The sequence below is a fragment of the Emydura macquarii genome, unplaced genomic scaffold, assembly GCF_026122565.2.
Source record: "Emydura macquarii macquarii isolate MOO-44397 ecotype Brisbane River unplaced genomic scaffold, CSIRO-AGI_Emac_v2 contig_968, whole genome shotgun sequence".
Lineage (NCBI taxonomy): Eukaryota > Metazoa > Chordata > Testudines > Chelidae > Emydura > Emydura macquarii.
The window spans coordinates 12,179,347-12,206,975 of record NW_027131105.1 but is presented as its reverse complement, the minus strand read 5'-3'; the positions used below and the strand labels follow the sequence as shown (position 1 = coordinate 12,206,975).

Sequence of the window (27,629 nt, the reverse complement as noted above, 5' to 3'; positions counted from 1 at the left end):
TGATGTAGTCTAACACCGCTTAGGCCTGATCTACACTAGAGAGTTTTGTTGACAGAAGTGTTCTAGATCTTAAGCATGGCTGTGAGACCTGGGTCTAGCAATTAGATCACTCACTATTAATCATTCACTATATAAGATCACTCACTATTAATTAAAAACTTGCCTCTACTTGAAAAGTGGTATGCTGTACAAGAGTCCAAAGGGGTTACTGAAGTCTCCACTCTGCTTTAATACTTGAACAAACACACATAAGAACGTCAATAGTGTAAAGTTAAATATTGCAAAGTGTTTAAAGTTTTTGCTCCTGATTGTTACAGCAATATTATAAAAATGGCTTTTAGATACCGACAAGTTAAAACATGAGATACAACATTACCAGAAAGATCTGTTCTCTGAAGCTGTTTTGTATGATTAAGCTATTATAAAGTGATATTCATAAACCAATTGTGCTGATGTAGTTTTGAAAGATACTGAAAAGTAGTAAAGATTTCATATTGCAGGCCTTTGTAAACACAACACTTCAGTTACAAAGGAAGATGGGGTACACAGGTGTAGTTCCCAAAAATTTAAAGAATAAAAGTTATAGATTTTAAAAATGAGAGTAGTCATTAGAGACAAAAGCAGGGTGGGACAATACTACTTTAGTATTAGCATACAGCCTAAGCCTGAACTACCTTGACCTTCTTCCCATTTTGTAATAGATAGAAACAGAATTTAGTCTCAAATAACGTAAATGCAGAAATGGACTCTTATTAGGCCAGCTACAAGACTAAGTATGTTCTTACCCCCAAATTATTGTCATTGACAGATCTCCAGGCTATAAGAACCTTCCAATACCAACTTATCTAACTGTAATACATAAAAGGCAAGATACATCTTTAAAATACTGGAAACATTCAAGAAGCAACAAATATTGAAAAGCAAGCCCTATACTATATTTCAAATTATAGCAATTCTCTACTATACCCCAGTAAAATCTTTAAGTGGCAGAACTGCCATGTTTATACTGGCAGCGTAAGGCAACTAACTGTACAACTAATAACGTCTCAAGATTATCCAAAATAAAGTTCTATTTGGGTGGGAAAGGGAGAGGAGGGAGTCAAGTTTATACATGATGTGTACCTTCATTTGGTCAGCTGAGCAAAACAGAAGAGCCCAACCACTTTTGTATTAAAAGTCCATCAGAACTCTTCTCTTACCAGCATTTACTGCAAGTCACAACACAAGGTACTGACTGGCTCAATAATAAACCACAAAACTATGCCAGAATGGCTGAAGTTGGTGTCATCATCATTAGATGGAAGTACCATCTAATTTAACAAGCACCCACGTTAACAAAACCAAAGCAAGAAACTGGTAAAATATTTCTCTTCAATCACATCCAAGTACTAACACTCAGGCTCTTTAAAATTGGGAGCTGGAGTTGCAGGTCAAACGCTCCTAGTTATGTGCCCTACAGGAAGTCATATATGTGGCTTCCTGCCTTTTAGGTATAGGAGCAGAGAGGGAGACCACTGAGGGACGGTAACTTCAGCTGGCAGGCAGAAAGCTGGAAAAGGAGACACCTACAGGAAACAGCAGCTGCCTGTGGAGAGAAGTCTCAGTCAGGAAGAGTGTGAAGCCCTGAAAGTAAGCCTGTAAGGGCTACAAAGCTTGGAAGACAAGAGTTGGACAAGACCCTAAGGAGCTGTGAGGCATCTTGTGTTGAACTTTGACAAGAACTAAGAGTTGTGGGGAAAAAACTGGAATGGTGGTGGACATGATTTCACTTTCCCTGGCCAGTGGGTCAGCTCACCAACCCAAGTTTTATTTACACAGGGAAACTGACCAGAATAGCTATTGTGGAATAAGCTATAGATCCTATAGATCTGCAATAGATCCTTGTGTGGACACTTCTGGAATAAAAGTCACTTTATTCCACAATAATTATTCCATTTTGGAAGCACACAAATTATTCTGGAATAAAGAGACTTTTATTCTGAAATAGTGTATCCAAATGAGCTATTCTGAGACAGCTACTGAGGAATACCTAGCTATTTTGGTCAATTTCCCTGTGTAGATAAGCCCTTGCATGCTGTCAATAGTGCAGAAAGATAAGAGAACAAAAAAAGTCTAGTTCAAGAGAGAGCACTGACAGCAATCTGACAGCACTTCCCAAATGCACCCAGACTACAGTTTAGATGTATTCCTGATACCTAGATGTATTTCAAGGGCCTGTTTCTGGAAATACACAGCTTCAGGCTCCCTCCAGACTTACTCTAGGGAAAGCGAACTTAAACATTGCAGATGAATGCAGATCCTAAGGTTTGTCAAAGTAAGAGACAGCTTGAAAGACTTATGCTATTCCTGGGTTTGTAGACAACAACCTGAATTTCATTTATAAGATGACCAACCTTCAGTGCACTATGTGGATATTTTATGTTCTTGTTGGACTATCTCATTTAGAAAGCAGACAACACATTCTGCATGAGCAAAAATTACCAAGTGGTAGTCCATCAGTAAAGTTAGCTCTCAACAGAGCATACTGCAGTTGAAACAGCGGAGTGGAAACAAACACATGGGTAAAAAAAATCCTTCAGTTTGTGACAATAGATATTAATGACCAAATTCTGCTCTCAGATATAAATGTAGACTTCCCATTGAAATCTGTGAAAATTTTGCATATATATCCAAGAGCAGAATTCAAATTTTGAGAGAGATCTGTTGGTTAATGCATCAATTCGATACATTTTGTTCAGGTACAGGAAGCAAACTACTGGGTGTTCCACTTTCATCAACCAGCAGCACCTCTTGACTTTTCCTTTCTGTGTCCCAATTTGAAAGTCAGAGGACATCAGTATACCACACATATGCTTTTAAAATTGCCAGTCTACTGTCTAGGAGATAATTTAATTGAAAGTTAGGATGAATACAAGAAGAACACAGGAAGAAGTATGCCTTCAAATGTTCAGTAATATCGGTAACACACAACATGGGTTTCTATGTGACATGCACTATAATTTGGCACCATTACATTTAATACAATCAATAGAAACACAGGTCTAGTAGGTCTCTCTTTAACCGAGCACTAAGATATCTACCCACACTCTAAATTGCTGGCTCAGGGTCAGACAGGATTTGTGTTTCTGTGAAATGCCCTGCACAACAATACTACTGTGGCTTTATCTAATGCCAACTTATTACCCTTATATTTAAGTTTCTTTTGCTGCTTCAGACATTGTGAAGATAAATGTGTCCTTTTGGTGTAAATGTGCATTCTTGGCTTGCATGCTCTCTCTCCAGTATGCGTACTCTAGGAAAAATGCTTAAATGAAGAGGAAGACAAAAAATATCAGTTTCCCCTTGAGTATTTTAAAAAGGAAGTAGTGGTTGAGAGCCATCAAGTGAAAGTATTCTATTATTTCCATTCTTACAGAACTAATCATGTGTTTTCATTAAATATTTCATTTTCTTCCATCAAGTAAATTTTAGCAGAAACTTGCATTTCACAATTTTTGGTGTGAATTGTTAGTATTATGTAAGGTATCAAAGGCAGCCTCCAGCTATTATATAGAACCAAACAGCTATCGACCTAAAATCTTATATCTTTAGAAAAGGCATAAAAAGCAATGGCAACATAAGCTTCTGCACCCTGCCCTACTAGCACATCTGAACCTGCACCGCAGGAATCCTTTAGTGCTTAGGGTGAGTTGTGTCTTCACTTGCATTCAATGCTTGACCTCTCTGACAAAACTACCAAGGGAGTCACAGGTGCAGTGGTGAGCTGTACTGCGGACACACAACTTCTAAAAAAAAAATTTTTTTTAATAGTGGATGGCCACTATGACAACATTTCTAATGAACAAACAACCTGAAAGTTACAGAATGGAAGATACTCAAGCCACACTGATAATATATTATATAATATTATAATAATATTAATATAAATTTAAAATGTATAATTAAATACCAAAACTACTTAACCTCAATGCCATTTCACATTTAACTGAGAAAAATTTGCGTAACTGTAGTAAGTGTTAAGGAAAGAGCTCAAAGAAAGTGACATTTTAAATTAACCACTAGTTAGAGATGCTTACCATAGTAAGTGATCTTTTAAAAAGTCAAGATGTCTACACAACAGGTTTCCTATAACCAAAGGCTATTCCTCACACCTATCAAAAAACAAATTTAGCATTGCATTTCATGAATGTTAGTTCATGAATTCAGTTTCAACAAGAAAGTTTTCAAATACTGTACTGGTATGTAGTGTTTAATAAAATATACTTTATACAAATGGAATCTGACAATGCTTCAGTAATGTCTGTGCAGAAATTTAAGAAGACTTAAATGCCAAGTGGCCTTATGAGATTTTAAGAACTTTTCACTGGTTTCCATTCACAGCTCACCTTACTAAATACTGATGTATTATGTAGATGATTAGATTTTAAATACTAAATAAAAATGATTTTACAGTAAGATAGAGGATGTACAACTCCGATACCAAAATAAAGAATCCTCAATTTCACATGGCAGGAAAAAGCCTAATGTCAACAGCATTTCTAGTTGCCTTTCCAAAGAGCTTATTCTCTCTCCTTTTGAAAATGACTGTAGTTTTTAAAAAAAAAGTTAAAGTTACTTTCATAAGGATTCCAAGGCCTGCTCTACACTAGAAATTAGGTCAACTTAACTACAAAAAATGCACACTCCTGACCAGTATAGTTAAACCAACCTAAACCCCAGTACAGACAGCACTAGGTCGACAGAAGAATTCTTTCATCAACCTAGCTATCACCTCTCAGAGAGATGGATACCTACACCAATAGAGGAACCCCTCCCACTGGCATAGATAGTGTCTACACTGAACTGCTACAGCAGCGCAGCTGTGCTACTGTAGCATTTTAAGTGTAGACATACCCTAAGTGAGAGCAGGTTGTTTTACAAAAATGCAGTTGATTGATTTACTGCACTGATCTTTTACAGTTATGACATTCAGAATAGCATATTCTGTCTAGTCATCTCAGCTTATGTTATGAAGAAATGCTAGTCAATAAAAGGAGGCAAATGAGTGACAATTCAATTTGCCTTAAAACAAAACATGAGACTTCTCTCTTTATAGATCTTTTCTGCTCCTTAAAGGAGTTTCACATCCATGTTAACAAATAAGATAACAAATCACAATAAGATCATATTTGAAGAGTACTAGTTGAACATTATTGTTTTCCAAAAAGATGCCTATTTTTTTAATCAACCATTATCTCTTTGGGAAATTATCTTAGCAAGATGATGCATTGCACCTGCTGCTATCCTATTTTAAATTTCTTAAGGGAACATCAACACTTATATTGAGCCCCAGTAGTTTTTAACGTGCAAGATGAGGTTGTGTATTTAATATTTGTATTAAGTAGCATCCAGAGTCCTCACTATCAGGACTGGAGCTCCTATTCTATGCTCTGCATAAAGACTGACAAAGACACGGACAGAGAAAATTGTAATGTTCCAGACATTGATATACATAACAGCTACCAAAAGAGGAATTTAGAGTCTCCAGCAGGGATACCATCTATCCATCCAAGCTAATTACTAATAAATTGCTCCTATTACCATTGTTTAGGAATGCCTCACAATCTAATTCATTCATCCTCACAACACCCCCAGGTAGGGAATAATCATCGCCATTTTACAGAACTGGGACACAGAGAAATGAAGGTCATACAGGAAGCTGTGGCACAACAGGGAATTAACCCAGGGCTCCTGTAGGTACCCTAGCCACTGAACCACTCTTCCTCTCTGACCATGATAACTATATACCTAGCTTCAATACACAGGAGGAGGAAAATCAGCTAAATGAAGATACAGCTAGGGATAATGGAACACCAGAAGGTAGGACTATGGAATGCAAGGAGAAAGACAGTACATTGATTGGATTAATAATCATGTAGATGTTACATTTAGTGAAAGGACTATATCCAATCTAGCTAGAAACCTAGGTGAGGTCCAAGGGAAAGAATGAAATGCTTGTACATGAATGCAAGGAGTCTGGGCAATAAAATGCAACAACTGGAACTACTGCTGCAGGTCTAACCAGATATCATACGGATTACAGAAACTTGGTGGAGTGCACTGACTGGAATACAGGTATTGAAGGATGTGCTCTATTTAAGAGAGAAAGAAATGAAGGAAAAGGTGGTGGGATAGCAGTATACATCAACAAAGTGATAAAATTAAGAAAGAAGTGACTGTATGGACCAAACAATCTGTTTGGATCAGAATCACTTTGGGAAAGGATTGTAAGAGGTTCTATTAGGATAGCATTAGGATCTGCTATAGACACCAGTGTCAGACTCGTATGGATAAAGATCTCTTGAATATTATTAGAGAGAGAAATAATACTGGGAATTGTGTCATAATGAGAGACTAACTTCCCAGCTATAGATTGGAGAATAAATGCTACTAATACTGGTAAAGCCCAGTTATTCCTGGATATGATGGACAGTTTCCTTCATCAAATTGTCACCAACAAGAGGTGATGCAATTTTAAACTTGGTTTTGGTAAGCAGTGAGGACATCACAGAAGAGCTGGTCATATGAAATAACCTTGGATCTCAGGTTGACTCCGTTTAAATTAGATGAAAGGATCATCAAAACCAGGTCATAAGCTGTATTTTTGTATTTTAAAAGGGCAGACTTCGGGAAATTAAGGAAATTAGTTCAAGAAATCTACAGGACTGAAGAACTCAAGGACTTAAATGTGGTGAAGACTTGGAATTTCTTAAATCAACTATATAAAAACCTATCTGAAATGCGATGATCATATGAACATAGCAGGGTGGATAAAAATCAATTATTTTTTTTAAATCAGATTTTTTTGATTTTTTTAAAAAATGGTCAATAAAATACTAAATTTCTCTCTTGTTTAAAAAACAGTTACAATTAAATCTCATCACAAACATGCTAAACCTACACTTACGGTCTCATAAAAACCAATTAATGGCTCTAGTCTGTCCATCCTAACTACCAGCTCTTGCTTCTTGAAAGTTCTGGGCTTTCAGTTTCTGTTTCTCAGCAGACTAAAGTCACATGTGCAAAGAAAGACACAGGCTGGGATAGGATTGTTGTTCTGTGCTTATGTGATGGTGGAGCTGGGCCAAGCAAGGCAGAGGAGTTAGTTAAGACACTGCCAGAATATTTTCATTGTTTGGTATTATTCACTCAATGCTGCAAATGTGGCAAAGATGAGAAGATACTTAGAAGAAGAAATGGAAGGATGCTCCTTAACAACATATGGCTGCAATGCCCATTTAATGCATCTTTTAGCCAAAGACTTAAGTACGTCTTCTCCAGGAATACTTCCATAACAACCATTTTGCTTCAGCTTCACTGAAGAGAGCAGAAGGATCCAAGATGTCCGATGGAATTCTGTGGTTGATTGTTTTGAACAATTTATTAAGAACTGGCCTAGTCTCATAAAACTTTGCGAAGAAAACTGTGATAAAACAGATGGAAATATCTCATCCAAAGTATCTAACATTGGATTAAAGAGGAACACAGAGAATATGCTCAGTATATTAAAGCCTATATCCATAGCCTTAAACAAACTACAGAGAAATTGTCGTTTCATTGCTGATGCTGTCGAAATTTGGAAGGCACTTCAAGAGACACTGAAGAAAGAAATACCTCACCAGAAAGTTAAACTGTAGGCAATAAAGAAGTGAATGGATCAAGCACTAATTCCACCTCATTTTCTTGTGAACATTCTCGACCACAGATATAAAGGTAGATACCTAACTTCTGAAGATGATGATGCCATGGCAGGGCATCTCAAAATCACTCCTCAGTTATGCCAGTCATAATAAATTTCAGGGCTGGAGCGGAACCATTTAAACAGTACATGTTTACTGATGATGTTTTGATTAAAGTCACTCTCCTGAATTGGTGGAAATCATTAGCCAGTGACCTTGAAACAGAGTTCCTTCAAGTGCTAAGCCAACTTTTCACAGCAGTAGCTTCCTCTGCAGGCACAGAGACAATATTTTCATCGTTTGGTATTATTCATTCAAAGCTAAGAAATTGACTGGGAGTTAAAAAAGCAGAAAAACTCATTTCTGTTTCAGTCTATGAATAAAAATGACAGTGGGGAAGACGAGAGCTAGTTGTAGAAGTTTTAAGGACAACGTACATTTAATGTTGTGATGACTTGTCTGTTAGAGTTAATAAAATTTGAAAATTAAAAAAAAAAAGATTAAGGACAGCTGTCTGCCAGCAACTCAGGAGACTGCTATAATTGCAAATGTGAAACATTTATGTAACATTTAAGATTTAGTTTAATAATGTATAAGTACTATTGTGTGTGTGTGTGTGTGATTTAGTTCTTACCATTCCTAATGTACTGCTGCTGCATCTGCAGCTTGACACAGGAAATGAGTATTATGTACTATTTCCTAAATTAATAAAAATCAAGTTATCTAAATAATTACACAAAGTATACCCTCCTAGATGTTGTAAAATGCTGTACTGAGTTGCAAATTAACATGTTTTAGTGATCAGATTTGCACCATTGTTTAAGAAATGTGAAGAACTATCAGTGGGAAACTTGATTTAAATCAATGATTTTCTTGCTGATTTAAATCAATGATTTAAATTACCTTGATTTAAATCAATCCACCCTGGAACATAGGCATGAAAGCAGAACGGCTGATGGAATCGAGTATATAGAAACAGAAACCAACACATCTGAGGTGGAAGGAAAGCTTAAAAAGTGTTTAATGTGCTCATATCGGAAGGAGGGAGGAGGAAGGGGGACACCAGATAACTTCCATCCCAGAATACTGAAAAAAACAGGCACATGAGATTTCTAGTCCAGTAGTAAGGATTTTTAATAATTCTATCTATTTGGAGGTAGCAGCATATTGCTGGAGAAATAGCCAGTGTCATACCTATACTTAAGAAAGGTGATCTGGGCAATTATAGTCCTATTAGTTTGACCTCAGTAGTGTGCAAGGCTTTAACACAAACTGTGAAGGAAAGAATAATTAAATTCATGGACATAAACAGTAAAGGGAATATAATACAACACTGGTTTTCCAAGGTAGATTATGCCAGATTAACCTGATTTCCTTCTTTCAGAAAATAACCATTTTTTAGATAAGGGTAATGCTGTAGATCTAATATACTTGAACTTCAGTAAAGCATTTGACACAGTTCCACATGGGAAATTATCAGTTAAATTAGAAAAGTTAGGGATTAGAATGTACAAGAATGGTAATGTGGATAAAGAACTACCCAAAGGGGACAAGGCAATGGGTTGGGCTGAAACATGACCTATTAGACTAGAAGAAGGTTACTGGCAGAGTTTTTCAAGGACTGGTTTTGGGACCAATTTTATTCAATATTTTTATTAATGACCGTGGCATAAAAAGTAGGAGTGTGCTAATGAAATTTGCTGATGATACAAAGTTGGGAGACTTCGTCAATACAGAGGAGGACCGGAAAATTATAAAAGAAGATCTGGATGGCCCTGAAGACTGGATTAACAGAAATGGGATGAAATCTGATAGTACAAAGTGCAAACTCCTGCACTTAAAGTCTAAGAAGAAGAAATTTCATCTACAAGATGGGGGCTCATCAACTGGAAATAAAGGAAAAGAGTCCTGGTTGTGTTGGTCGATCACTAGACAACTATGAGTCACCAACATGATGCAGCTGTGAATGAGGCCAATGCAATCCTAGGATGCATGAGGCAAGAGACTGTGAAGTATTAATGCCATTACACAAAGCACTAGCAAGACCTCATCTAGAATATGGTGTACAATTCTCCTCATCCATGTTCAGAAAGATGAGTTCAAACTGCAACAGGTGTAGAAAAGAGCTAGCAAGATGATCAGGGGAATGGAGAGCCAATCTTATGAGACGAGACTGGAAGAGCTTGGCATGTTTAACCTAGCAAAAAGACGACAGAGGGGGATAGGATTGCTGTCTATAAACACATTAGGACAATAAACGCCAAGGAGGGTAAAAAGCAAATTAAGATAAAGAACAGTGTTGACACAAGAACAAATGGACATAAACTGGCTATGAACAAATTCAGGCTGGAAATCAGAAGAAGGTTTCTAACTATCAGAGGAGTAAAGCTCTAGAATAACCTTGCATTAGGAATTGTGGGGGCAAACCATTAAGTTTGAGCACGGGATGAACAAATTTATTAATGTGATTGTATGACAGAAGTGCTTATGAGAGTAGAGGGTAGGGCTCAACAGCCCCAAGGTTCACTTCCAGTTCGCATCTTATGTTTAGAGAGGGATTCACCACCACTCACCCACAATGTATCTGGGGTGGTGGTGAGGGTTGGTCTCCTTCCTCTGAAACATCAGAGATGGCCACAGCTACAGAAGGGACACTAGACAGGATGGACAAATGCTCTGAGGTGACAGCAACCATTTTCTCTCACAGGTGCTTGGCTGGCTAGTTCTTGCTCACACGTTCAGAGTCTAACTCATCACTATACGTGGGGTCAGAAAGGAATTTTTCTCCAGATCAGATTGGCAGTGACCTTGGGGGGTTTTCACCTTTCTCTGCAACGTATGGGTCACTTGCCAGGTTTATCTAGTTCTCTCTCACTTGTTCATTTTCCTGCCATTGCAGGCACTGATGCGTTTTGGTCCCTTCTATTCTCTCCCTGTGGCACATAATAGCATAGTCTCCTGTGGATTGTAATGTTAGTCTAATACCGTTTTGTGGTTTAATGTGCGTATTGGGTGATATTGGTGATCTGTTACATGCAGTAGGTCAGACTAAATCTGATGGCTCCTTCACGCCTTCAACTCGTCAATGACTCTGTAAAATACTTAAGCTTACATGTAAAATCAGGAAGGTAAGTATAGGCCTGTAAATTGGTGGTGTGCCTGCCCAGCTCCAAACAAGAGCTACACACTTCACAGGGTCAAAAAGTCATACCCCAAGGCTATGGCTTTACTAATTTTGTTAAGTTTTAAACACCATGTGAAAACCTGCTTAAATTTCCTTCTAGACTTGGCTACTCCAATGGCTCCATACCCCAGATTAAGTTCTCATAGGATTCCTTCCCTTCAGGACCTGTCTGACTCAGACAGTAGTGGTCTTTCCCAGAGGACCATTGCCGCATCTTTTATTCAGGATGGGATAGTGAGCTACACCTCCCTTACACTCAGTGCTAACCCCACAAAGTCAGCAACAATTAACTTACTGTTTGCTGCAGAATTCCAACCTCTGCTAACAAAGCAGGGAAGGAGGAGAATTTTTTCCAATCTGTTGGAAAATCCTAATCTTACAAGCCCTTAGGGTTGAAGAATCGGGCCATAAGACACAGTAGGGTATTAACTGCAAATACATCAGTATCTCATGCCCTCTTAACTCTTTCTAGAAGGAAGTTATTTTCAAATTAACATCCTCAAAACCCATGTGCAAAAGGTCTTCAATCATTTTAGGCAATGTGACTAGTTATGTGACATAGCAATGGTTTGTAAACATTTTAATTTTGGAGACCACCCTTGAAAAACATTTTCTCATGGGCCTCTTCAACACCCTGAGCCCTCCACTGCTTGGTTCTAATATTCCATGCTGTGAACCACCAACGAGAGCTTCAAAGACCACGTGTGGCCCATGAACCACTGTTTAAGAGCCATTGTGATAAGGGATTTATAAATATGAAATTTTCATTTGTTAACATCCTCAAAAATATGGAGAATACCTTTAGTTTTTTCCCCCCTAACAACTCCACTATATCTGCTCCCAGATGCAATAAAAAACAAATCAAACTCTAAATAGCTCTAATACTTGGGTCTTAAAGATTGTTTGTGTAAAGATTAAAGTTTAAAAATGTAAAATGCATCACATATACTACAAAATATTTTGGACATTTAGAAAACCTGACAAAGAATCTACACCCTCCTCCCTCCCCCCGGACGCTTGTTGCAAGGCTGCAATTTCCTCAAAACAGGTGTAAATTGCAGCAAATCTTAGCTGAACAGAGAATAGCACTGCTAAGAGCAGGTTGTAAATGACATGCAGTGCTAAAAAAACCGGAATGCAGTTTAGTCAACTATCAAAATCACAGCTGAAACCAGCAAAATAAGGAAAAGCAAAAAGTTTAACTGAAGAAAACGTGAGAGAAGTGCTAGTGAGGTGATTCTCCAAATGTCAATAAGTCATTATTATAAACAAGAATGAAGGCCAGAAGCCAGATTTTACAGGACAGGCTTGATCAGATCTGCTTGGTGCCCAATATGTGTGTGATGTGTCGGTTTTTGGGGTTTTTCCTTCAAAACAGCAACAACTATAGGATGTTTGGATTGGCTAACAGACACCAAGAGTATGACTATATTGCAATGAAAAACCTGCTCCTGGCCTGTCTAAACTGACTCGGGCTCACGGGACTCAGGCTACGGGGCTATTTCACTGCAGCATAGACATCGGGGCTTGGATGGGGCCTGGGCTCTAGGACCCTGCAAGGTGGGAAGGTCCAAGAGCACAGACTCCAGCCCAAGCCTAGAAGTCTATACTGCAATCAAATAGCCCCATAGCCAGAGCCCAGAGAGCCCAAGTCGGCTGACACAGGCCAACGCCATACACTTAGTTGCAATATAGACATACTGTAAGTGATTCTGTAGCCTTATGAAAGCCCACTCAGAACATATGCACAAAATTGACACTACCCGCAGAAAATCTAGTTTAGTGTCTAATATAGTTGAGCAGTTACTTCATCACCATTACTTGTTTATCATTATTGTAGGGCCACCTGTTTACCAGATGCTGAACATGCACTGCTGGAAACATTTTTAGAGAATAAGCTCCTCCACTGCAAACAGGAAAAGCTGCATAAGGGAAGGGAACTGTCAGCACTGTCTCATTTTCCCTATACTAATATTGGTGAGGGAGATGAAGTGAGTGAAACACTCAATATGTGGACGTCTTTTGTCCAGTGAGAGTGGGTTGACAATTCTTGCAAATGAACAACCACCTGTAGTGTTTGCAAACCCAACATAAACAGCAACCAAAACACCACATGTTAACCAGGAAGTATAATTGATTAGAAACCATTATGACAACTTTTTTCCACCGTTTATGCTTACAGAAAACCAGAGTTAACTGCATACATAGTGAAATAAGCCTATTTTTAATAATTCAGTTTTAATAGTCTAAAGTGTTATTGTAGTACAAGAGGTAGTTTTTTTTAATTATATGTATACTATATGCTATAGTCAATTACATGGATCAAGGCTTCTTTCCTTTTTCACAGCATTAACTCAAGCCATTTGTGAAGTTTCAAATATGCAGCAGATCACTGAAAGAGCACACATCTACAGCAAGCAACTAGTGCTATTTGAGTAACAGTTCAAAATGCAAGAGCAACTAGATACAGTGGTCAAAATTTTAATTTTTTTTTTTTTTTGGCAAAAATATACTGAATACATATCCCATCACAGGTATATGAGAGTAATTAAATTGCATTAAATCCATTTGTGAATATATTGCTTATTCAAAATTAAGAAAAAGCTATCAAGACACCACTTAGGAACACAAGAATTGCCAGGCCAGATCAGACCAGTCACAGCAGCCAGATGCTTCAAAGGAATGTGCAAAAATATCTGTCACCTACAGATATAGAAAAACCTGTCCATAGGGGAGATTCTTCTCCTAAACCTGAAACATAAGGGATTACAGCCCTTGTAAAATCTCAATCCAAATACAACGTTTTTAAAAAAAAAATCAAATAAAAATGCTGGTGTTCCTAGCTCAAGATTGATACTCCATGACTGCAGTGGATCAGCCCCACTGTCTACTCTAGTTCTGTCTACTCTAGTTGGTATCTCCACAGGGAAATCCTGGTCACCAAGCAATAACTCATCTCAACCATTCATGGTTGTCACCCTTTCTATTCCAGGTTTGAAAATAAGTTTTGTGATAACAGTAAAATTTGTTCAAAGTAAGAACTCTTCTTTTACTTACACCACTGTCAACTGGGGTAATTTATTTGGGGTCATCGAATAGAATAATAGACATGTCCTTGTGTACAATAATTAACTGATTTAAGTGAGAGGAGGATCAAATTTCATCTTCTTACTGGAATGCTTCTCTTGGGCACTGAAATATCAACCCAGCTGATTATGACAGATCAGGTCCTAGTATCTTGCTTCCTACATCACTAGGGATAAAGGTCAACATTTGGAAGAGGAAATGCTTCAATTTACTTGACAAGGACCTCTCAGTGCAAGTAAGCAGCAGCATTGAAAGTTGCTAAAATATACTTGTAATCAACTTCTTTCCAGCTGATAGCAGAAGACCACAGCCTTGAGGCAGGAGTATTAAAGGGAAATTGAACATAAGAACTGACAGTGGATCAGACATAGTGGATCAGATCACTAGTCCAGCTAATCCAGTATCTTGTCTCCAACAGTGGTCAGCATAAAATACTTCAGAAGAATGTTGAAGAAATCATAGTGCAATAATCTGCAGCCTAAAGGGCAATCTCCTGACCTTTAATAATTAAAGACTGCTAAAACCCTGAAAGAGGCTTTATGTTTTATTTCCCATCAAAACTTTTAAGTGATATTTACTGCAACAATTCTGGAAATCTTGTTCATTCAGACAAGTATCCAATCTCTCTTTGAATCTTTCCAAGTTCTTGGTCTGACATCCTGTGGCAATGAGTTCCATAGTCTAATTATGTGTTGCATGAAAACTTATTTCCTGCTATCAGTTTTTTAATTTGCTGCTTTTGAATTTCAATCAGAAACTCCTGATCTACCGTCTCTGCATCATTTTTCCATGCCCATATTATTATTAGCACTCTATTCTGAGCTCTCGCATTCTGCAACATCCTTTTTGAAACAAGGTGATAAATACTGAATACAGTATTCCAGATTATGGCAAACCGCTGCTTTATATAATAGTGTTATAATATTTTTATATTCTTTTTAATCTCATTCCTTATGTATCCTGACACTGTTCGCTGTTTTTTAAGCCTCAGCTGCCATTAGGAAGAGGTTTTCATTCATCTGTCCACAGTGATGCCCAGATCCTTTACTTGAGCTGATCCTGTTAATTTAGACACTGGTGAGGCATTTTATTAGTTCTCGTTTTTCTCTCCAATGTGCATTACTTGATTTTTTCCCACATAGATTTTAAGACCGGAAGGTCATCTAGACTGACCTCCTTTACGAACTTAAGCTGCCATCATGCTAACTATCCATTTAGCTTGGTTAGGTCCTTCTGAAACTCTTCATAATCCTCTCTGGACTTGACTAACCTAAATAACTGACATGTGCAAACTCTGCCATTTCACTATTCAACCCCTTTTCCAAGCTGTATATGCATTAATCACCACCTGTCTTAGCATGGAACCCTGTGGCAACCCATTTAAATTTTTGCCTTAATGAAAACTGACCACTTATTCCTACTCTTTGTTTTTCATCTCTTCATTATTTTTTAATTCATTGCCTCTTACTCTATGACTAATTAGTTTCTTTAAAAGCCTCTGGTGAAAGAACCTTATCAAATCAAAAGCCTAAATTTCTGATGGGAGTTTCAGGGTTCCAACAAGAACTCTCTCTTTAAATTGCAAGTTTCCCCAACATTTCAGCCTGGAAGAAATCACACCCAGAGTCCTGCAGTATTTAAACTTACAATTTTTCAAGGCAAAATAAGTTTAAGGTTTTAGACAGTTTTAAAATTAAATAGGTTTTTTCTTTTTAAGTGTTTGCATGAGAATAGCTTATCTACTATGGATATGTTTTCGGAGTGGAAGTAAAGAAATGCTGAAAAAATTATTTTATTAAGAATTTCACAGGCTTAACACATCTTTTTCCTCACTCTCTATCAGCCCAATTCATACCTTCTTTTATACCAGCCCTAAACTTGGGGCAACCTCCAATTCCCACATATCAAATAACACACCCTCTCTTTCAAATCCCTCCTTTAAGTGATCTATCAATTTGTAATATAATCAATATTTTAAATATAAGTTAGAAGTAGTTTCAGGTAGTAGCTGCCCCAAACACTTGAGACTCTTTTTGTGGTTTAACAATGACTTTATGTTTCTCTGCCCTCTACAGTTGAGTGAAAAATCCATAAGCAAAACTGGGTACTACTGTCTACACAATGAAAACAGTAAAACTGACTATTCTCAGAGCGCTGCTAAACACAAAGGTAAGTTTAAAATAATTTTTTCCCATCCAATTTTAGTTACAGTAATCTTCAGTGTAACTTCTAACCGTAATTTTTTTTTCACGGTGTTGCTTGTAACAGCAATTATTTTCAGACAGAAGTGCAGCTTTTAGTTAGGTGTGTCCCTTTAAACACTATTTTCACTTGGCTTTCTATTACTGATCTCCCTCAAAACTTGTCTGTTCCCACTATCACACCTTACAGTTAAAAAAAAAAAAAAGTTAGTACTGTTTTAGTCTTACACAGATGTAAGCTTCTTTGGATAAGGAACTTTTTCACACATATGTAAACCATGCTATACAAAGTATGGCACTGAAATCTTTCAACAAGAAGTTTCATGACATTATTAAACAGTGATTCAGTGCAGCATATATAGCAACCCCAGTACCAGTATGATAGCCAGTAATTCCCAAGTAAGCTTGGGATCCAGGATGAATACAAATAAATTTTCTTTTAAAAAAGAAACACATTTAAAATTAATTTAAAAGTATGACAACTTAAATTAAGGCCTAAACACTATACTCTATTAAAATAATTTTAATTAAATTTAAAAAATTCAAGCAGCATGTTTGCTGCCAAAGTTTCAAAAGAAAGTCAAGCCATTGACTAAACACCTGGAATCAGAGCTTGTGGAAGTGCTAAACCAGCTTTTGACAGCAGTAGCCTCTTCTGTAGGTGCAGAGAGTGCAAACTGAGAAAGCAATTAGGATTAGGAAAACAACCTCTTCCAATCTATGAATAAAAACAAGGGGGGGGGGGGGGAAGGGATGAGTTCACCCAGTAGTAAAATCCTGAAAGACACAGTGACATCAATTCACTAAATACTAACAATTTTTTAAAAATTAAACAAGTTTTAAATGTAAAATATGTTTTGGTAATCTTTTTTTCTTATGTGTCCAATAAACAAGGTCACTTTCTAAAAAAATAATTAAATGCTGATTTTTTGTGTACTTTTCATTGAATTCCTATTTTCATCCAAATAGAGCTTGACACAAACTACAAGAAAAAAATTACTCATCTAGTAAGTTTGAAATACATACATCATTCACCATTTTCTAATCTAACTAAAAATTAAAAATCCGAATAAATGTGTACTGAGGTATATAACTGCTTAAATAAATGTGCATAAATATAATTTAGATTCCTAATTACCAAAAAGCACCAAATTTACAGAAAAGGCTATATTTAGTTACAAATCAATATATTTTACTGATTATCGACCAATGAGAATTAACTTTTTTTTAGAAAAATAATTAAAAAGCACAAATGTAAAATAAAATTAAAACTGATTATTAAAACTAAGGTTTCCTGTTTGCTGATTAAAATCAGTTAACCTTACTGGTACCTTAGACCATTATGCCACGTATGATGAACTTCTTCTTCCCATTATAAAATATCATTAAAATTACTGCCTAAACTGTCACAAAAGGTAGACTTAATAAGGTGTTCTATTCCATCTACACGTTTCTGAGAAATGCTTGCAGTATTACATTAATCAATAAGACAAAGATGTTTAGATCATTGGTGGGTAATGACATTCCTGAGTAAGAGGGGTTAATAAAATGGCTGGCTCTGCTAATCATTCACTATTTCAGTGTTTGCATGCAAATGTTACTAGCATGTTTCAAATTATTTTATTATTGTGTTTTTGTTTGAGCACTGCAGGTTTTGTAAGAGTAAGGAATTATAAGCAACATAGTTGAATATTTTTGTGACTGGTCATAAAAGAACATTCAAAGACCATATGTATCTGTCTTCCATCTGCCTTTTCACTACAATGTTTTATATTTATTGTTGTAAGGTTTCTTGAGACTAGAACCTAATTCTTCAGACTGGGGATAGCTGATGTTATCACATCGCTGCTGAGAGGCCCTACAAAACTATATCCAAGGAGCACTGTGGAGACTAGACACTGCAGGAAGTGCCATCAAAAGTTCCAGAATGACAGCATACTCCAGCCCCACGCTCACTATTTAACCCTGGAAGGTGTCCCAGAAAGTTGTCTAAACAACTACACAGACTTCTATCTACTGCGATTCCAGAATTCACCTCACTTTCTGTTCTCCAGTCTCTGACTCCAGCCTGACTCTGACCCTGACTCTTGCCTGTCATTCCCAGCTCTAGCAATTCCTCCAAACCCTGTTCGCTGACTACCACCTCGTGGCCATCCTTGACATGGGGACACCAACCCAATCATGACCACTAGGCCAGATCACCTACACCCCAGTCCCTTACAATTGTATTGTGATACCACATTCTCTTACAGAGCATTTCTCTTCTCCCTCTACCATCAAAAAATCCTACCATATATGAACAATAAATCACAAGAAATAGGAATCCAAACAGACTCAGAGACTGAACTCCCCCACACAACAAGTATACAATTTGAGTTACCCCACACTACTACACCAGCATGCTTCAAACCTGTTTCAGAAGGACCACCTTCAAGAATGAAAATGTAATGGATTCTCCAAGACCTGAATATCTGCTGAAACTACAGTTACCAGAAGTACTTAACCAAGACCAGCTCCTCACATATTATAGGCCCCCACAATCAAATGCCTACAGCTTTTATTCACAACCAATTGGGCAAATCCAAACCAGTAACTTAAAGATGAAAGATGAAGTAAACAGTACAAATCCAGAAAACAAAGCAATTTAAAAACTCATTAATTTGATTTTTGTTAGTGGGTCTAAAGTTAGCCACTCTGGATTCAAAATAATTCAGTTGCCTATGTTTTAAGCTCTGCCACCAACTAATTAGTTGACTTGCCCAACATCAAAGTCTCTCTGTGCATCAGTTTAACCATCTGTGAAAATATTCACTGACCTCACAAGACTGTTATGAGGCTTAATTATGTTTGTAAAGCATTGAGAAACTTGGATGAAAAGAACTATATACATAAAATGTGTTAGTCAGAAACGCTTCTAGACTAGAACAGACATTTTATGTGACTGAGCCAAACCCACTATGTCAAACAAGGAAGACTGTGTATATAATCTCAAATTGAAAACATCTAAATTTTATAGACGGATATTATGATCTGAACTGGCTATTTCCAATGTGACAAGCAAGCATCTCCTATACAGCATTATGCAGAATATAAAAAAAATCCAATAAAATATTAATTCATATAAATAATAGTTCATGATAATTATGTGTAAGCAACTTCAGTCATGCCACAACCCAGCCTTAAGAAATTACTTTTTGCTTGTCCCATCATGCCTAAGTATTGCATAATATACAGTCATCAGAAGATTTAAGAACTTTTACTTACCATATTGTTCCTTATGCTGGGTCATACTATTAAACAACAGTTGGTTACCTGACTATTCTATTAGAATTAACTGCATTATCAAAAGTTCATAGAAGGACACGTACAGTAAGAGAGGCATCAGTGTACTGAGTAACAGCGAATAAGGAAGTACTAGGCCAGGGAATTTTTAATACATATTTTTAAAGCACATTACTTTTTGAGTGACTGAAGCGTGTGAACAAAGCACAGCTTTTGCTATTAGTTAGCAATTTAAATTTAATATGACAGTTTAAGCAAAATAGCTTTGGTTAACCCAGTTCAGTCCCTAGTGGACAAAAGCAAGTATTACAAAGACCTTAAACTTCATTTTATGACAGTAGATGTCCTTATGTGTGAAGGCCAGGTTAAGACAACATACTGCACATTTCAACTCAGTCTCATTAGCAATGAGAGCAGATTTCATAGGCCATTAAATATAATAACTGCAGCTAATGTTATCTGATAGCATGTAAGTTAGTACTAAAATATTTTGTCCAACGTTCATTTTTATCCATTTATAATGCTGTTTTTGGGACAGCTGCTCAAAATGACATGTTCAATCACCAAAGCTGTGAACCTTTTACCTAATGCATATAAAATAAATTATACATATTAGAAAGACTAAACATTTTTTTTTATACATAATGAATTGTATTTTAGGAAAAACACCAATTCCCCTACAGAAATGATACCTATATGTAAGGTAATTCGTTTCCAAAAATTTGCTTACCGTAGCTTTTTCAGGTTTTATATTTCTGTTTTTGTATTACACAGAATACAAGACCCCAGATATCATACTTTTGCAGGAATGAACAACGACCATGGAAATTCTTCAGGATCCACCAGTTCCAGACACTAACAATTTTATGTTTTTATAATGTATGTTTAATAAATCTCATTTTTGCATTAGCAGGGCTTTATCGATTTAACTGAAAATCAGGATTCCTGGTCACAACAAACACCTTTCTTACTTCAAATCTTACCATATTCACTATTTAGAGGGAAACCTCAAGCCAGCTAAAATTTACAGGAACTTTCAGAAACCCAACCTTGATTAAAGTAATTTCATTAGATATTCTCCCCTTTACGAACACAAACGGCCTTACCTTGCCTGTCTTGTGATCAAACCAGACAAGGGCATGGTTCCTAGACAGCACCTTACAGTCAAAAGTAGCATTATTCTGAGCGGGTCGGCAGCGAGCCACCGAGCGGCCGATTTTGACAGGCTCATCCAGATAGACATGACGCTCCTGAAAGGGGTGAGAGTTCGGGCGGCAAGTGAAGATGGCCAAGGCTGAAGGCATTGAGGATAGATTGGAGATGTCACGCCAAAGAGGGATGAAGAGAAACTCTTCCTGATCCAGACTGCCCTCCACAATTTTTAACCCAAATCTCTTCAGCAATTTTACATTAAAGCAGGACAAATGTTACCGGTACGTGAGAGGCCTAACAACTCATTGTTGCAGTGTGTAAACTGATCCTGGCAATAATCCAGCGAAAAAGCCCCATTATGTCCTTTAATAGTATCAGCAGCACCCTGGAAAAAAATTAGAAGGCGCGACTTTCAATCCATGCTCATCAGGAAGAACAGGAACAAACATCTGACTCCACAGAAGAGAAGCAAGATTGACGGAAAGAAGGTGGAGATGTCTTTAAATCCAAGTGAATGAGTCACACACAAATACTTGTGTTTGGGATTCAGACTGCCCTTTTTTTTTTTTTTTTTTTTTTTACTTCCTTAAAAAACACTTACCAAAATGTTGACCAATGCAGCATGAAAACAAGGAAAGATTTAGGGGGAGGGGGCTAAGGGAGAAAAATGGTTTAGCATCCAGCCTCACAACACTGATCAAAAGTTGGAGGATGCATATGAAGCTTTCCTTCCACAAAAGACAGTCAGTTTAGTTGATCCACATGATAGTCCACATTTCATCTTCTTCAGACATTAAGATAAAGTGGAGTGGATGGTCCTCGATTGGGGGTAACAAAGCTACACTGCTCTCTTTCTCTACATCAGATAAAGCTGACCTGGGCTAGATTTTCAATCAGACACTCCAAGCAAGGAATTTGATAGAGGATGGAGGGGGGCTTTAAACTCTTCTTCACTCGGGGATCAACTAACAGGAGGGATCTTCCAGCGATGAACTGAAGGGATGAGGGTCTCCTCAACTCGGAGGGGAGGTGACTGACTGGGGGTTTTGCAGGAGCTCACGGAGGGCAGGCTGATGGAGTGGTCGCCCCTCAGATTGGGGGGGTGGGTAGACGGATGTCTGTGAGGCGGGCTGGCTTAGGAGAGCAGAGGAGTATCTCTCACGAGGGCTGGCTAGAAAGAGTCTCAGTGAGGAATCTCGGTGTGGGGGGGGGGGTCTTCTGCCGCCCGGCCAAAGGGGGAGGGGTCTGTTCCGCTCAAGGTCTCCGCAGGTGGCTGCGCATCGGGATGCCGTTTGTCGCTCTCGCCGGAGGAGTGGGGTCTCCGCTGGCCCTGCTCCGGCTACGGGAGAGGCCTGGAGGCCGGGCCCGGATACCTCCCGCTCGGTGTCGTTCTCAAGCAGCCGCCGTCATCGAAAACTTTCTTCTGACCTGCAAAACCAAAACAAACCCGGTCAGGCTGAGCCCTGGGCCTGGCCGCTCCCTCCCGCGGCCCGGGGCTCCCCGGCCCAGCGGACGGCAGAGGGGCACGGGAGCGCTCCCCTCCTTCCCTCCCTTCTTACCTTACCAGCAGCAGCCGCCATAGTGACTGGAAACCTACCCGGTGTAGCAGACCAGCAGCGCTGCCGGGGAGGGGAAGGGGGGGGCTGGCAGCCGGGAGAGGGAGGAGCCGCTCTGAACTGGGCCTGACCGAAGGACACACCAGCGACCGCCCACCCTCTCCTGCGCAGGCATCGATCTCACTCGCACAAGACTGGGGAGCGCTCGCCGGGTGCGCATGCGCACTGCGTAAAATGAAGCCTTACCGGAACTTTGTCCCCCCCGGCCCCGCCCCTTGCCCTGTTGTCGCTCGCTTCCGAATCCGGATGCCTCGGCCTCGAGTTGGGGGAGCGAGGAGGCGAGAGGGGATTGGGGAGCGCGGAGGGCGTGGCGCGGCGCGGACGGGGGAGCCGATGGTGCTGAGTGAGAGAGGCTCTCCCGACCCGAGCGGGTTGTGACACACAGACCGGAAACCGGACTGTCGTGCTCCGTGAAGAGCGAGTAGAAGAGGGGCTGTTGCTCGGGGGGTGACGGAGGAAGAGGGAGAAAATCAGTCGCCCGAAGGCTGGAGAAGGAGGTTCCCTTGAGGAAGGGTTAGAAGAAGATCGGGCAGTCCGTGCTGAGAGATGCTGCCGTAAGGGGCAGAGTATGAGCCTATTAGTAAGAGTGGGGACAGGCCCCTGAAGGTGAGTGTGGCTGAGCAGGGCCCCAGTGCCCTTTCTCCACACACAGAGTGGGGAATTTGCTGAAAACTCGCCCATTTCTTGGGGGCTGCATTTTATTTTAATTTAAATAAAGCCCTAAGTCAGGACTGCATTTACAAACCTAAGTTTGTATGTTTCATGCACATATAGTAGCTCCCTGTCTTCCTGAAGTGATTTTGCAGAGGATGGTTAAAGAGAGAGAAATGAATGCCATGGTGGCAGATAAGATTATTGCATGGCAGGGTATACAGAAAGAAGAGAGAACCAAGGACATAGCCTCGAAGGATGCCATTGGAGTGAGGTGAGGAGAATGAGAAGCAACCATTGAGAAAGACAAAGTGAACAGTCAGCGAGGTTGGGGTGAACTGGATGAATCAAAAGCCCAAGCAGTTGAGGGAGTGATTGACAGTAACAGAAAGGTCAAAGCAGAAAACAAAAATGAAGAGGTCTCTGGACTTGGCAAGAAAAGTCATCTTAGTGGAGTGGTGGGATCAGAAGCCAGGTGACAGTGGATCACATAAAGAATTAGAGGCAGGAAAGTCAAATCTAAAGTTAAAAACGACAGCATGTTTTTGGAAGGAAAAAAGTAATGTCATTGTAGAAGCAGGAGCGGTCTACACAAGTGGCTCTCAGACTTCAAGATCTTGCATACCACTTCCAAGACTCAAAAGTACTTGGCGTATACCTTCACAATTGTCATCAGTGTCTTTTAGTAGATTGTTATTCTTACTCTATACTTCAGATTTACCCATGTACCACCTAACAGAGGCCCACATACCACAATTTGGGAATTTTTATTATCTAGGCTGGTCTATTAAGATATGCTGCTTGAAGGTAGGAGAAAAATAAAGGGGATTAGGAAAAGGAAAGAAGTGATAGAAAGTACAACAGAATTTAGATTGATTTGAGGAAGGATTTAGAGACGAAGTAGATACGAGGACATTTTGAAATTGGCAAGATCAGTGAAAAAAATAAGGGAGTATAAACCAGCTGACTCTCGGCCTGGGCTCAGCTATAGTCTCTTTGAGTTTCTTGTTCTGGGTTCCCTATCGGCACCCCCACTCCTGGGCAAGTTCTCAGTTCCCAGCAGGAGTTCAGTTCAGTCCCATCCTTTCTGAGTCCTTTACTTCTAGACTTGGTGGCACTTCTCAGGTCCTGACACAGGTTACTGCCTGGGAGCGGCTCTCCTGGACACCTTGCTGTATCAGGCTTGTAGTGTTAGACTGTTCCTCTGAGAGGGAGGAGGGAAATGGAGGAGAGGAAAGGCTAGCCACTGCCTCAAGCTAGGTCTTCTTTTAGTACTGGTACTCCCTAGCAGCTTCTCCTCAAAGGCAACACCATCCTTGCCAGGGATTGGGGGGGGAGGGGGGGGGCAGTGTCACCTTTTTTTAAGCTCCCCTTTTCTTAATGGTATGTGTTCTGCAGGTGCACGTAATTGGCACTGACTGACTTCAGGAATTCTTGCTAGCCTTTCTTTCACTAGGATGGGGGCATGTCCCTTCACAGGGAGGTAGTGCTGATGATGAAAAGGAGAGAAGGGTGTAGGCAGATAATTCCTGCCAAATACCGTTTTTTTTCTTTTCTTTGAATTCTTTAGAAAGATCCTAGCTAGGTAGGAAAGAGGGTTTGAAGATGGAATCAAAGGAAGAGAAAAATCATTGGTGTTTGTAGGCATTTGAGTTAATCAAGATGGAGAAATAAAGTTAGTTGTAAAGAAAGATGGTAGAATGAAATGGAGAATGCACATGTAGTGGAGAAATTCCATTAATTATTATATTTATATTCAATGTATATATTTATAATTTTACAGTAGTAGCTAATTAAAACAAAACACATCCAGTGTTATGGTATCCTCCCAATAGCTTCCTTTTTACTTAAAATACAAACATTTCTTCTTCACACACAAAAATGAATAAAACTAAAAGACATATTTTCAGTAAAAGCAGAATTAGAAAGCCCACACAAACCAGCCTGTGAGCATTTTATGAGGTGTTCAGTACCTCTCAGAAAGTGTCCCTCTTTAGGCCAGAGGTAGGAACAGGTGGCTGGGTATTTTATGGAGTGTCCAGTACCCATCAGAATGTGCAGTTGTGAATTGCTTGCCAGGAATAAAGATGACTGACTGGCACATGCTCAATTTAGGCAAACCACCAGTTGCCACACCTTACATAAAAGGCAGAAAGATTTGCCAGCCATATTAGGCATGGGCAGAAAGATTGCACTTAGTGGCCATCTTACTTAAGGGCAGAGGCCCATAAAGGATTATGGATGACAGCCATCATAGCTAAGGGCAATAAGGCCACACTCTATAACCATATTGGATAAGAGAAATGAAAAGAAGGGCACAATCACATTTCTCTTCCTAGGCAGTTGGTGTTTATTTGAGGCTGATGGAATGAGATGGCAGTTGAGTCATGTGCATACCTGTCTAACCTCAGGAAATTAGCCTAAATGTCTCAGAATATTGGCAAGTTTTTCAGGTCCTAAGGACTGTCTCAAAATCTCAGCATCTCTTGGCCCCCATAAATTCCAAATTAACTGTAACTATTCAGGGAAAGGATCTGGGCATTATGAGCAATTCAGTGGAAACCTCTGATTATTGTGCAGTGGTGATCAAAAAGGCAAACAAATTGTTTGATGTATAAGGAAGAAGTATACACCCTGGAAGCTGTGAGCATTTGTCCACTCTGCCTTTCTCAAACTGCAAAATAGGAGGGAGCTACCAGCTAGATCCTGGCTAGATCCTGCTGACATGCAGCTACTGATATGGAAAAGTAGCTTTCAGTATAGAAAAGGTTCAGAACTCCTGGCATAAGAATGAGGTAGAAAAGAATATTATAGTGGCATTATATAAATCAGTAGTACACACTCACCTGCAATAACAGTCAGCCCATGTCAAGTAAGACACAGCAGAAACAGAGGGGTCCAGAGACCGGCAGTGAAATTGAATAGAGGCATGAAGAGACTTCCATATGGAAAGAGATTGAAAAGACTAGGATTTAAATTTAGAAAGGAAATGGATAAGGCCTCAATCTCTCAAACACTGGTGTTTATTTTACATCAGTGGAGTCTGCTTACTGTATCTGAGAGTCTGCATCTCTTACAGTGTGCTACTTCTGAAGCAATAGTAACAGGTGGGTTCTAAAGAGACAGCTAGTGGGACAATGTTTTCCCTGGGGGGGTTCCTAGTTCTGGAACTCACTCCTCACTCACCTTGATTTATCAGGTCCTGTTTTTGTTGCTGTTGTTTGTTTTACTATTCCACACATACTGCAAGTCCCATTTATATTTGCAAGTATTTGAGGAGAGATCAGTTTGAAAAATGTGATAATTGCATGGGGGAGGTTGTTTTGTAGGGTAATCTGGAAGTTTGTAGCAGAGCTGGGGATTGAACTGAGAGCTGCATCCTAGTCCAATATCTTTAGAAGACCAACTTTCATCAAAAGTTACCTGTTGAGATACACAGACCCAAGCTATACACAACCAAACTGTCCCAAAAAAGGAATTATTTCAGGGTAACAGGCAAACACATTTACTGTGAACTATATTACAGATAATCTGCAAATTCAAACTGCAAAAACCTTCTGATATCCACTAGACGGTTGGAGGGAGATGTATGCAATCCAAAATATTAATGTTTGGAAACTATACTATCTTTATTGTAAAAAGCCACCTTTTTGCTGCTATGATGCAGTGGTTGGAAATGTAATAAATCTTTTCTTAGGTAGCAGAAGTGCTTTCACAAAATTAATTAATCAACGGGAGACATCATTATGACATTTTGGTCACCCCCTTTCATTTGTTGAAATGGTCTTGTTGCAGCACTTAGTAGAGTAGCTAGTATTCTCTGAATGCACAGTAATGCAAGCCTCCAGAGTGTGATGCATGGCCTGCATATATGTTCTCTAGTAGCCTGTCACTTTCTTTGCTGATGCATTGGAAATATATGATGAAAGAATATGTCTCCAGAATGCTAATCTTTGGTTGGTTGCAGAGACAGAGAAGTATTTGCTAATGGGTTATTTGTTGTTTTCATGGTTGGTGTTGACAGACAAAGTGCCAGATTGTACTTGGCCTTTGTGCAGATAAGTATGTGTTGGGAAAGGTAAGAAGCCTGTCACAAATGCAGTACATTGAAGGACTGGTCTACACTTAACAGTTTCACCAGTACAATGATTGGTTAGGGGTGTAATTTTTACCAACAGTAATACCGGTAAAAGCCCTAGTGTGGATGCTTTTATACCAGTATAAAGATGCCTTATACTGGTATGACTTATTCCATTTCCTGAAACTCAGCAAGCTATACTGGTATAAACACTTGTATATTGGTATAACTGCATCTGCACTAGGGGGTTTTTCCACTTTAAGTATACTGGCATAGTTAAAGCAGCAAAACTTAGGTCCTTAGGGCAAGTCTACATACCTTTATTGCATCAATTTAACTATTATCAATTTAAAAATTATATCTGTTTACCAAAAAAATCTATACAAATATAAATACCTTTATATTGATATAACTGCACCCACACTACAGATTGCACTGATTTAATTATATTGATTCCTAAACCAATATAGTTAAATCAGTGCACAACTTGAGTGTAGACAGGACCTATATGTTCCAGGGATGCAAGACACCCCAAAGTGGTAGGGAGAAAGTTGGTCCTATTCTGCACTGGTCAACAGAGGTAGCTGGGCACTTAACGAACAGAATCCTACACTATTTTAAGAAATAATGCAGTGGTTGTGCTCCCATTGAGCACTTGGG

The 27,629-nt window shown here is 39.0% G+C and overlaps 2 protein-coding genes across 18 annotated transcripts in view; one reads left to right on the top strand and one right to left on the bottom strand.

The window, feature by feature from the left end:
• Window positions 1-22,371, bottom strand: part of SLMAP (sarcolemma associated protein) — a 152,810-nt gene extending 130,439 nt beyond the window's left edge. For 10 of the 17 annotated variants that reach the window (XM_067544217.1, XM_067544227.1, XM_067544225.1 and 7 more), the window contains exons 1-2: window positions 22,184-22,369; window positions 20,579-22,052 (exon numbers count right to left, since the gene is read on the bottom strand). In XM_067544217.1, the coding sequence (XP_067400318.1) occupies window positions 20,579-20,776 (198 nt within the window). In that variant the 5' untranslated portion in view covers window positions 20,777-22,052; window positions 22,184-22,369. Of the gene's footprint in view, window positions 1-20,578; window positions 22,053-22,183 lie in introns of all 17 variants that reach the window. The other 7 variants (XM_067544215.1, XM_067544226.1, XM_067544222.1 and 4 more) reach the window with 2 other exon arrangements.
• Window positions 22,372-22,476: 105 nt separating this feature from the next.
• DENND6A (DENN domain containing 6A) overlaps window positions 22,477-27,629 on the top strand; it is a 42,022-nt gene continuing 36,869 nt past the window's right edge. The window contains exon 1 of the mRNA XM_067544214.1: window positions 22,477-22,846. The gene's annotated coding sequence lies outside the window, so the exon portion shown is untranslated. The remainder of the gene's footprint in view (window positions 22,847-27,629) is intronic.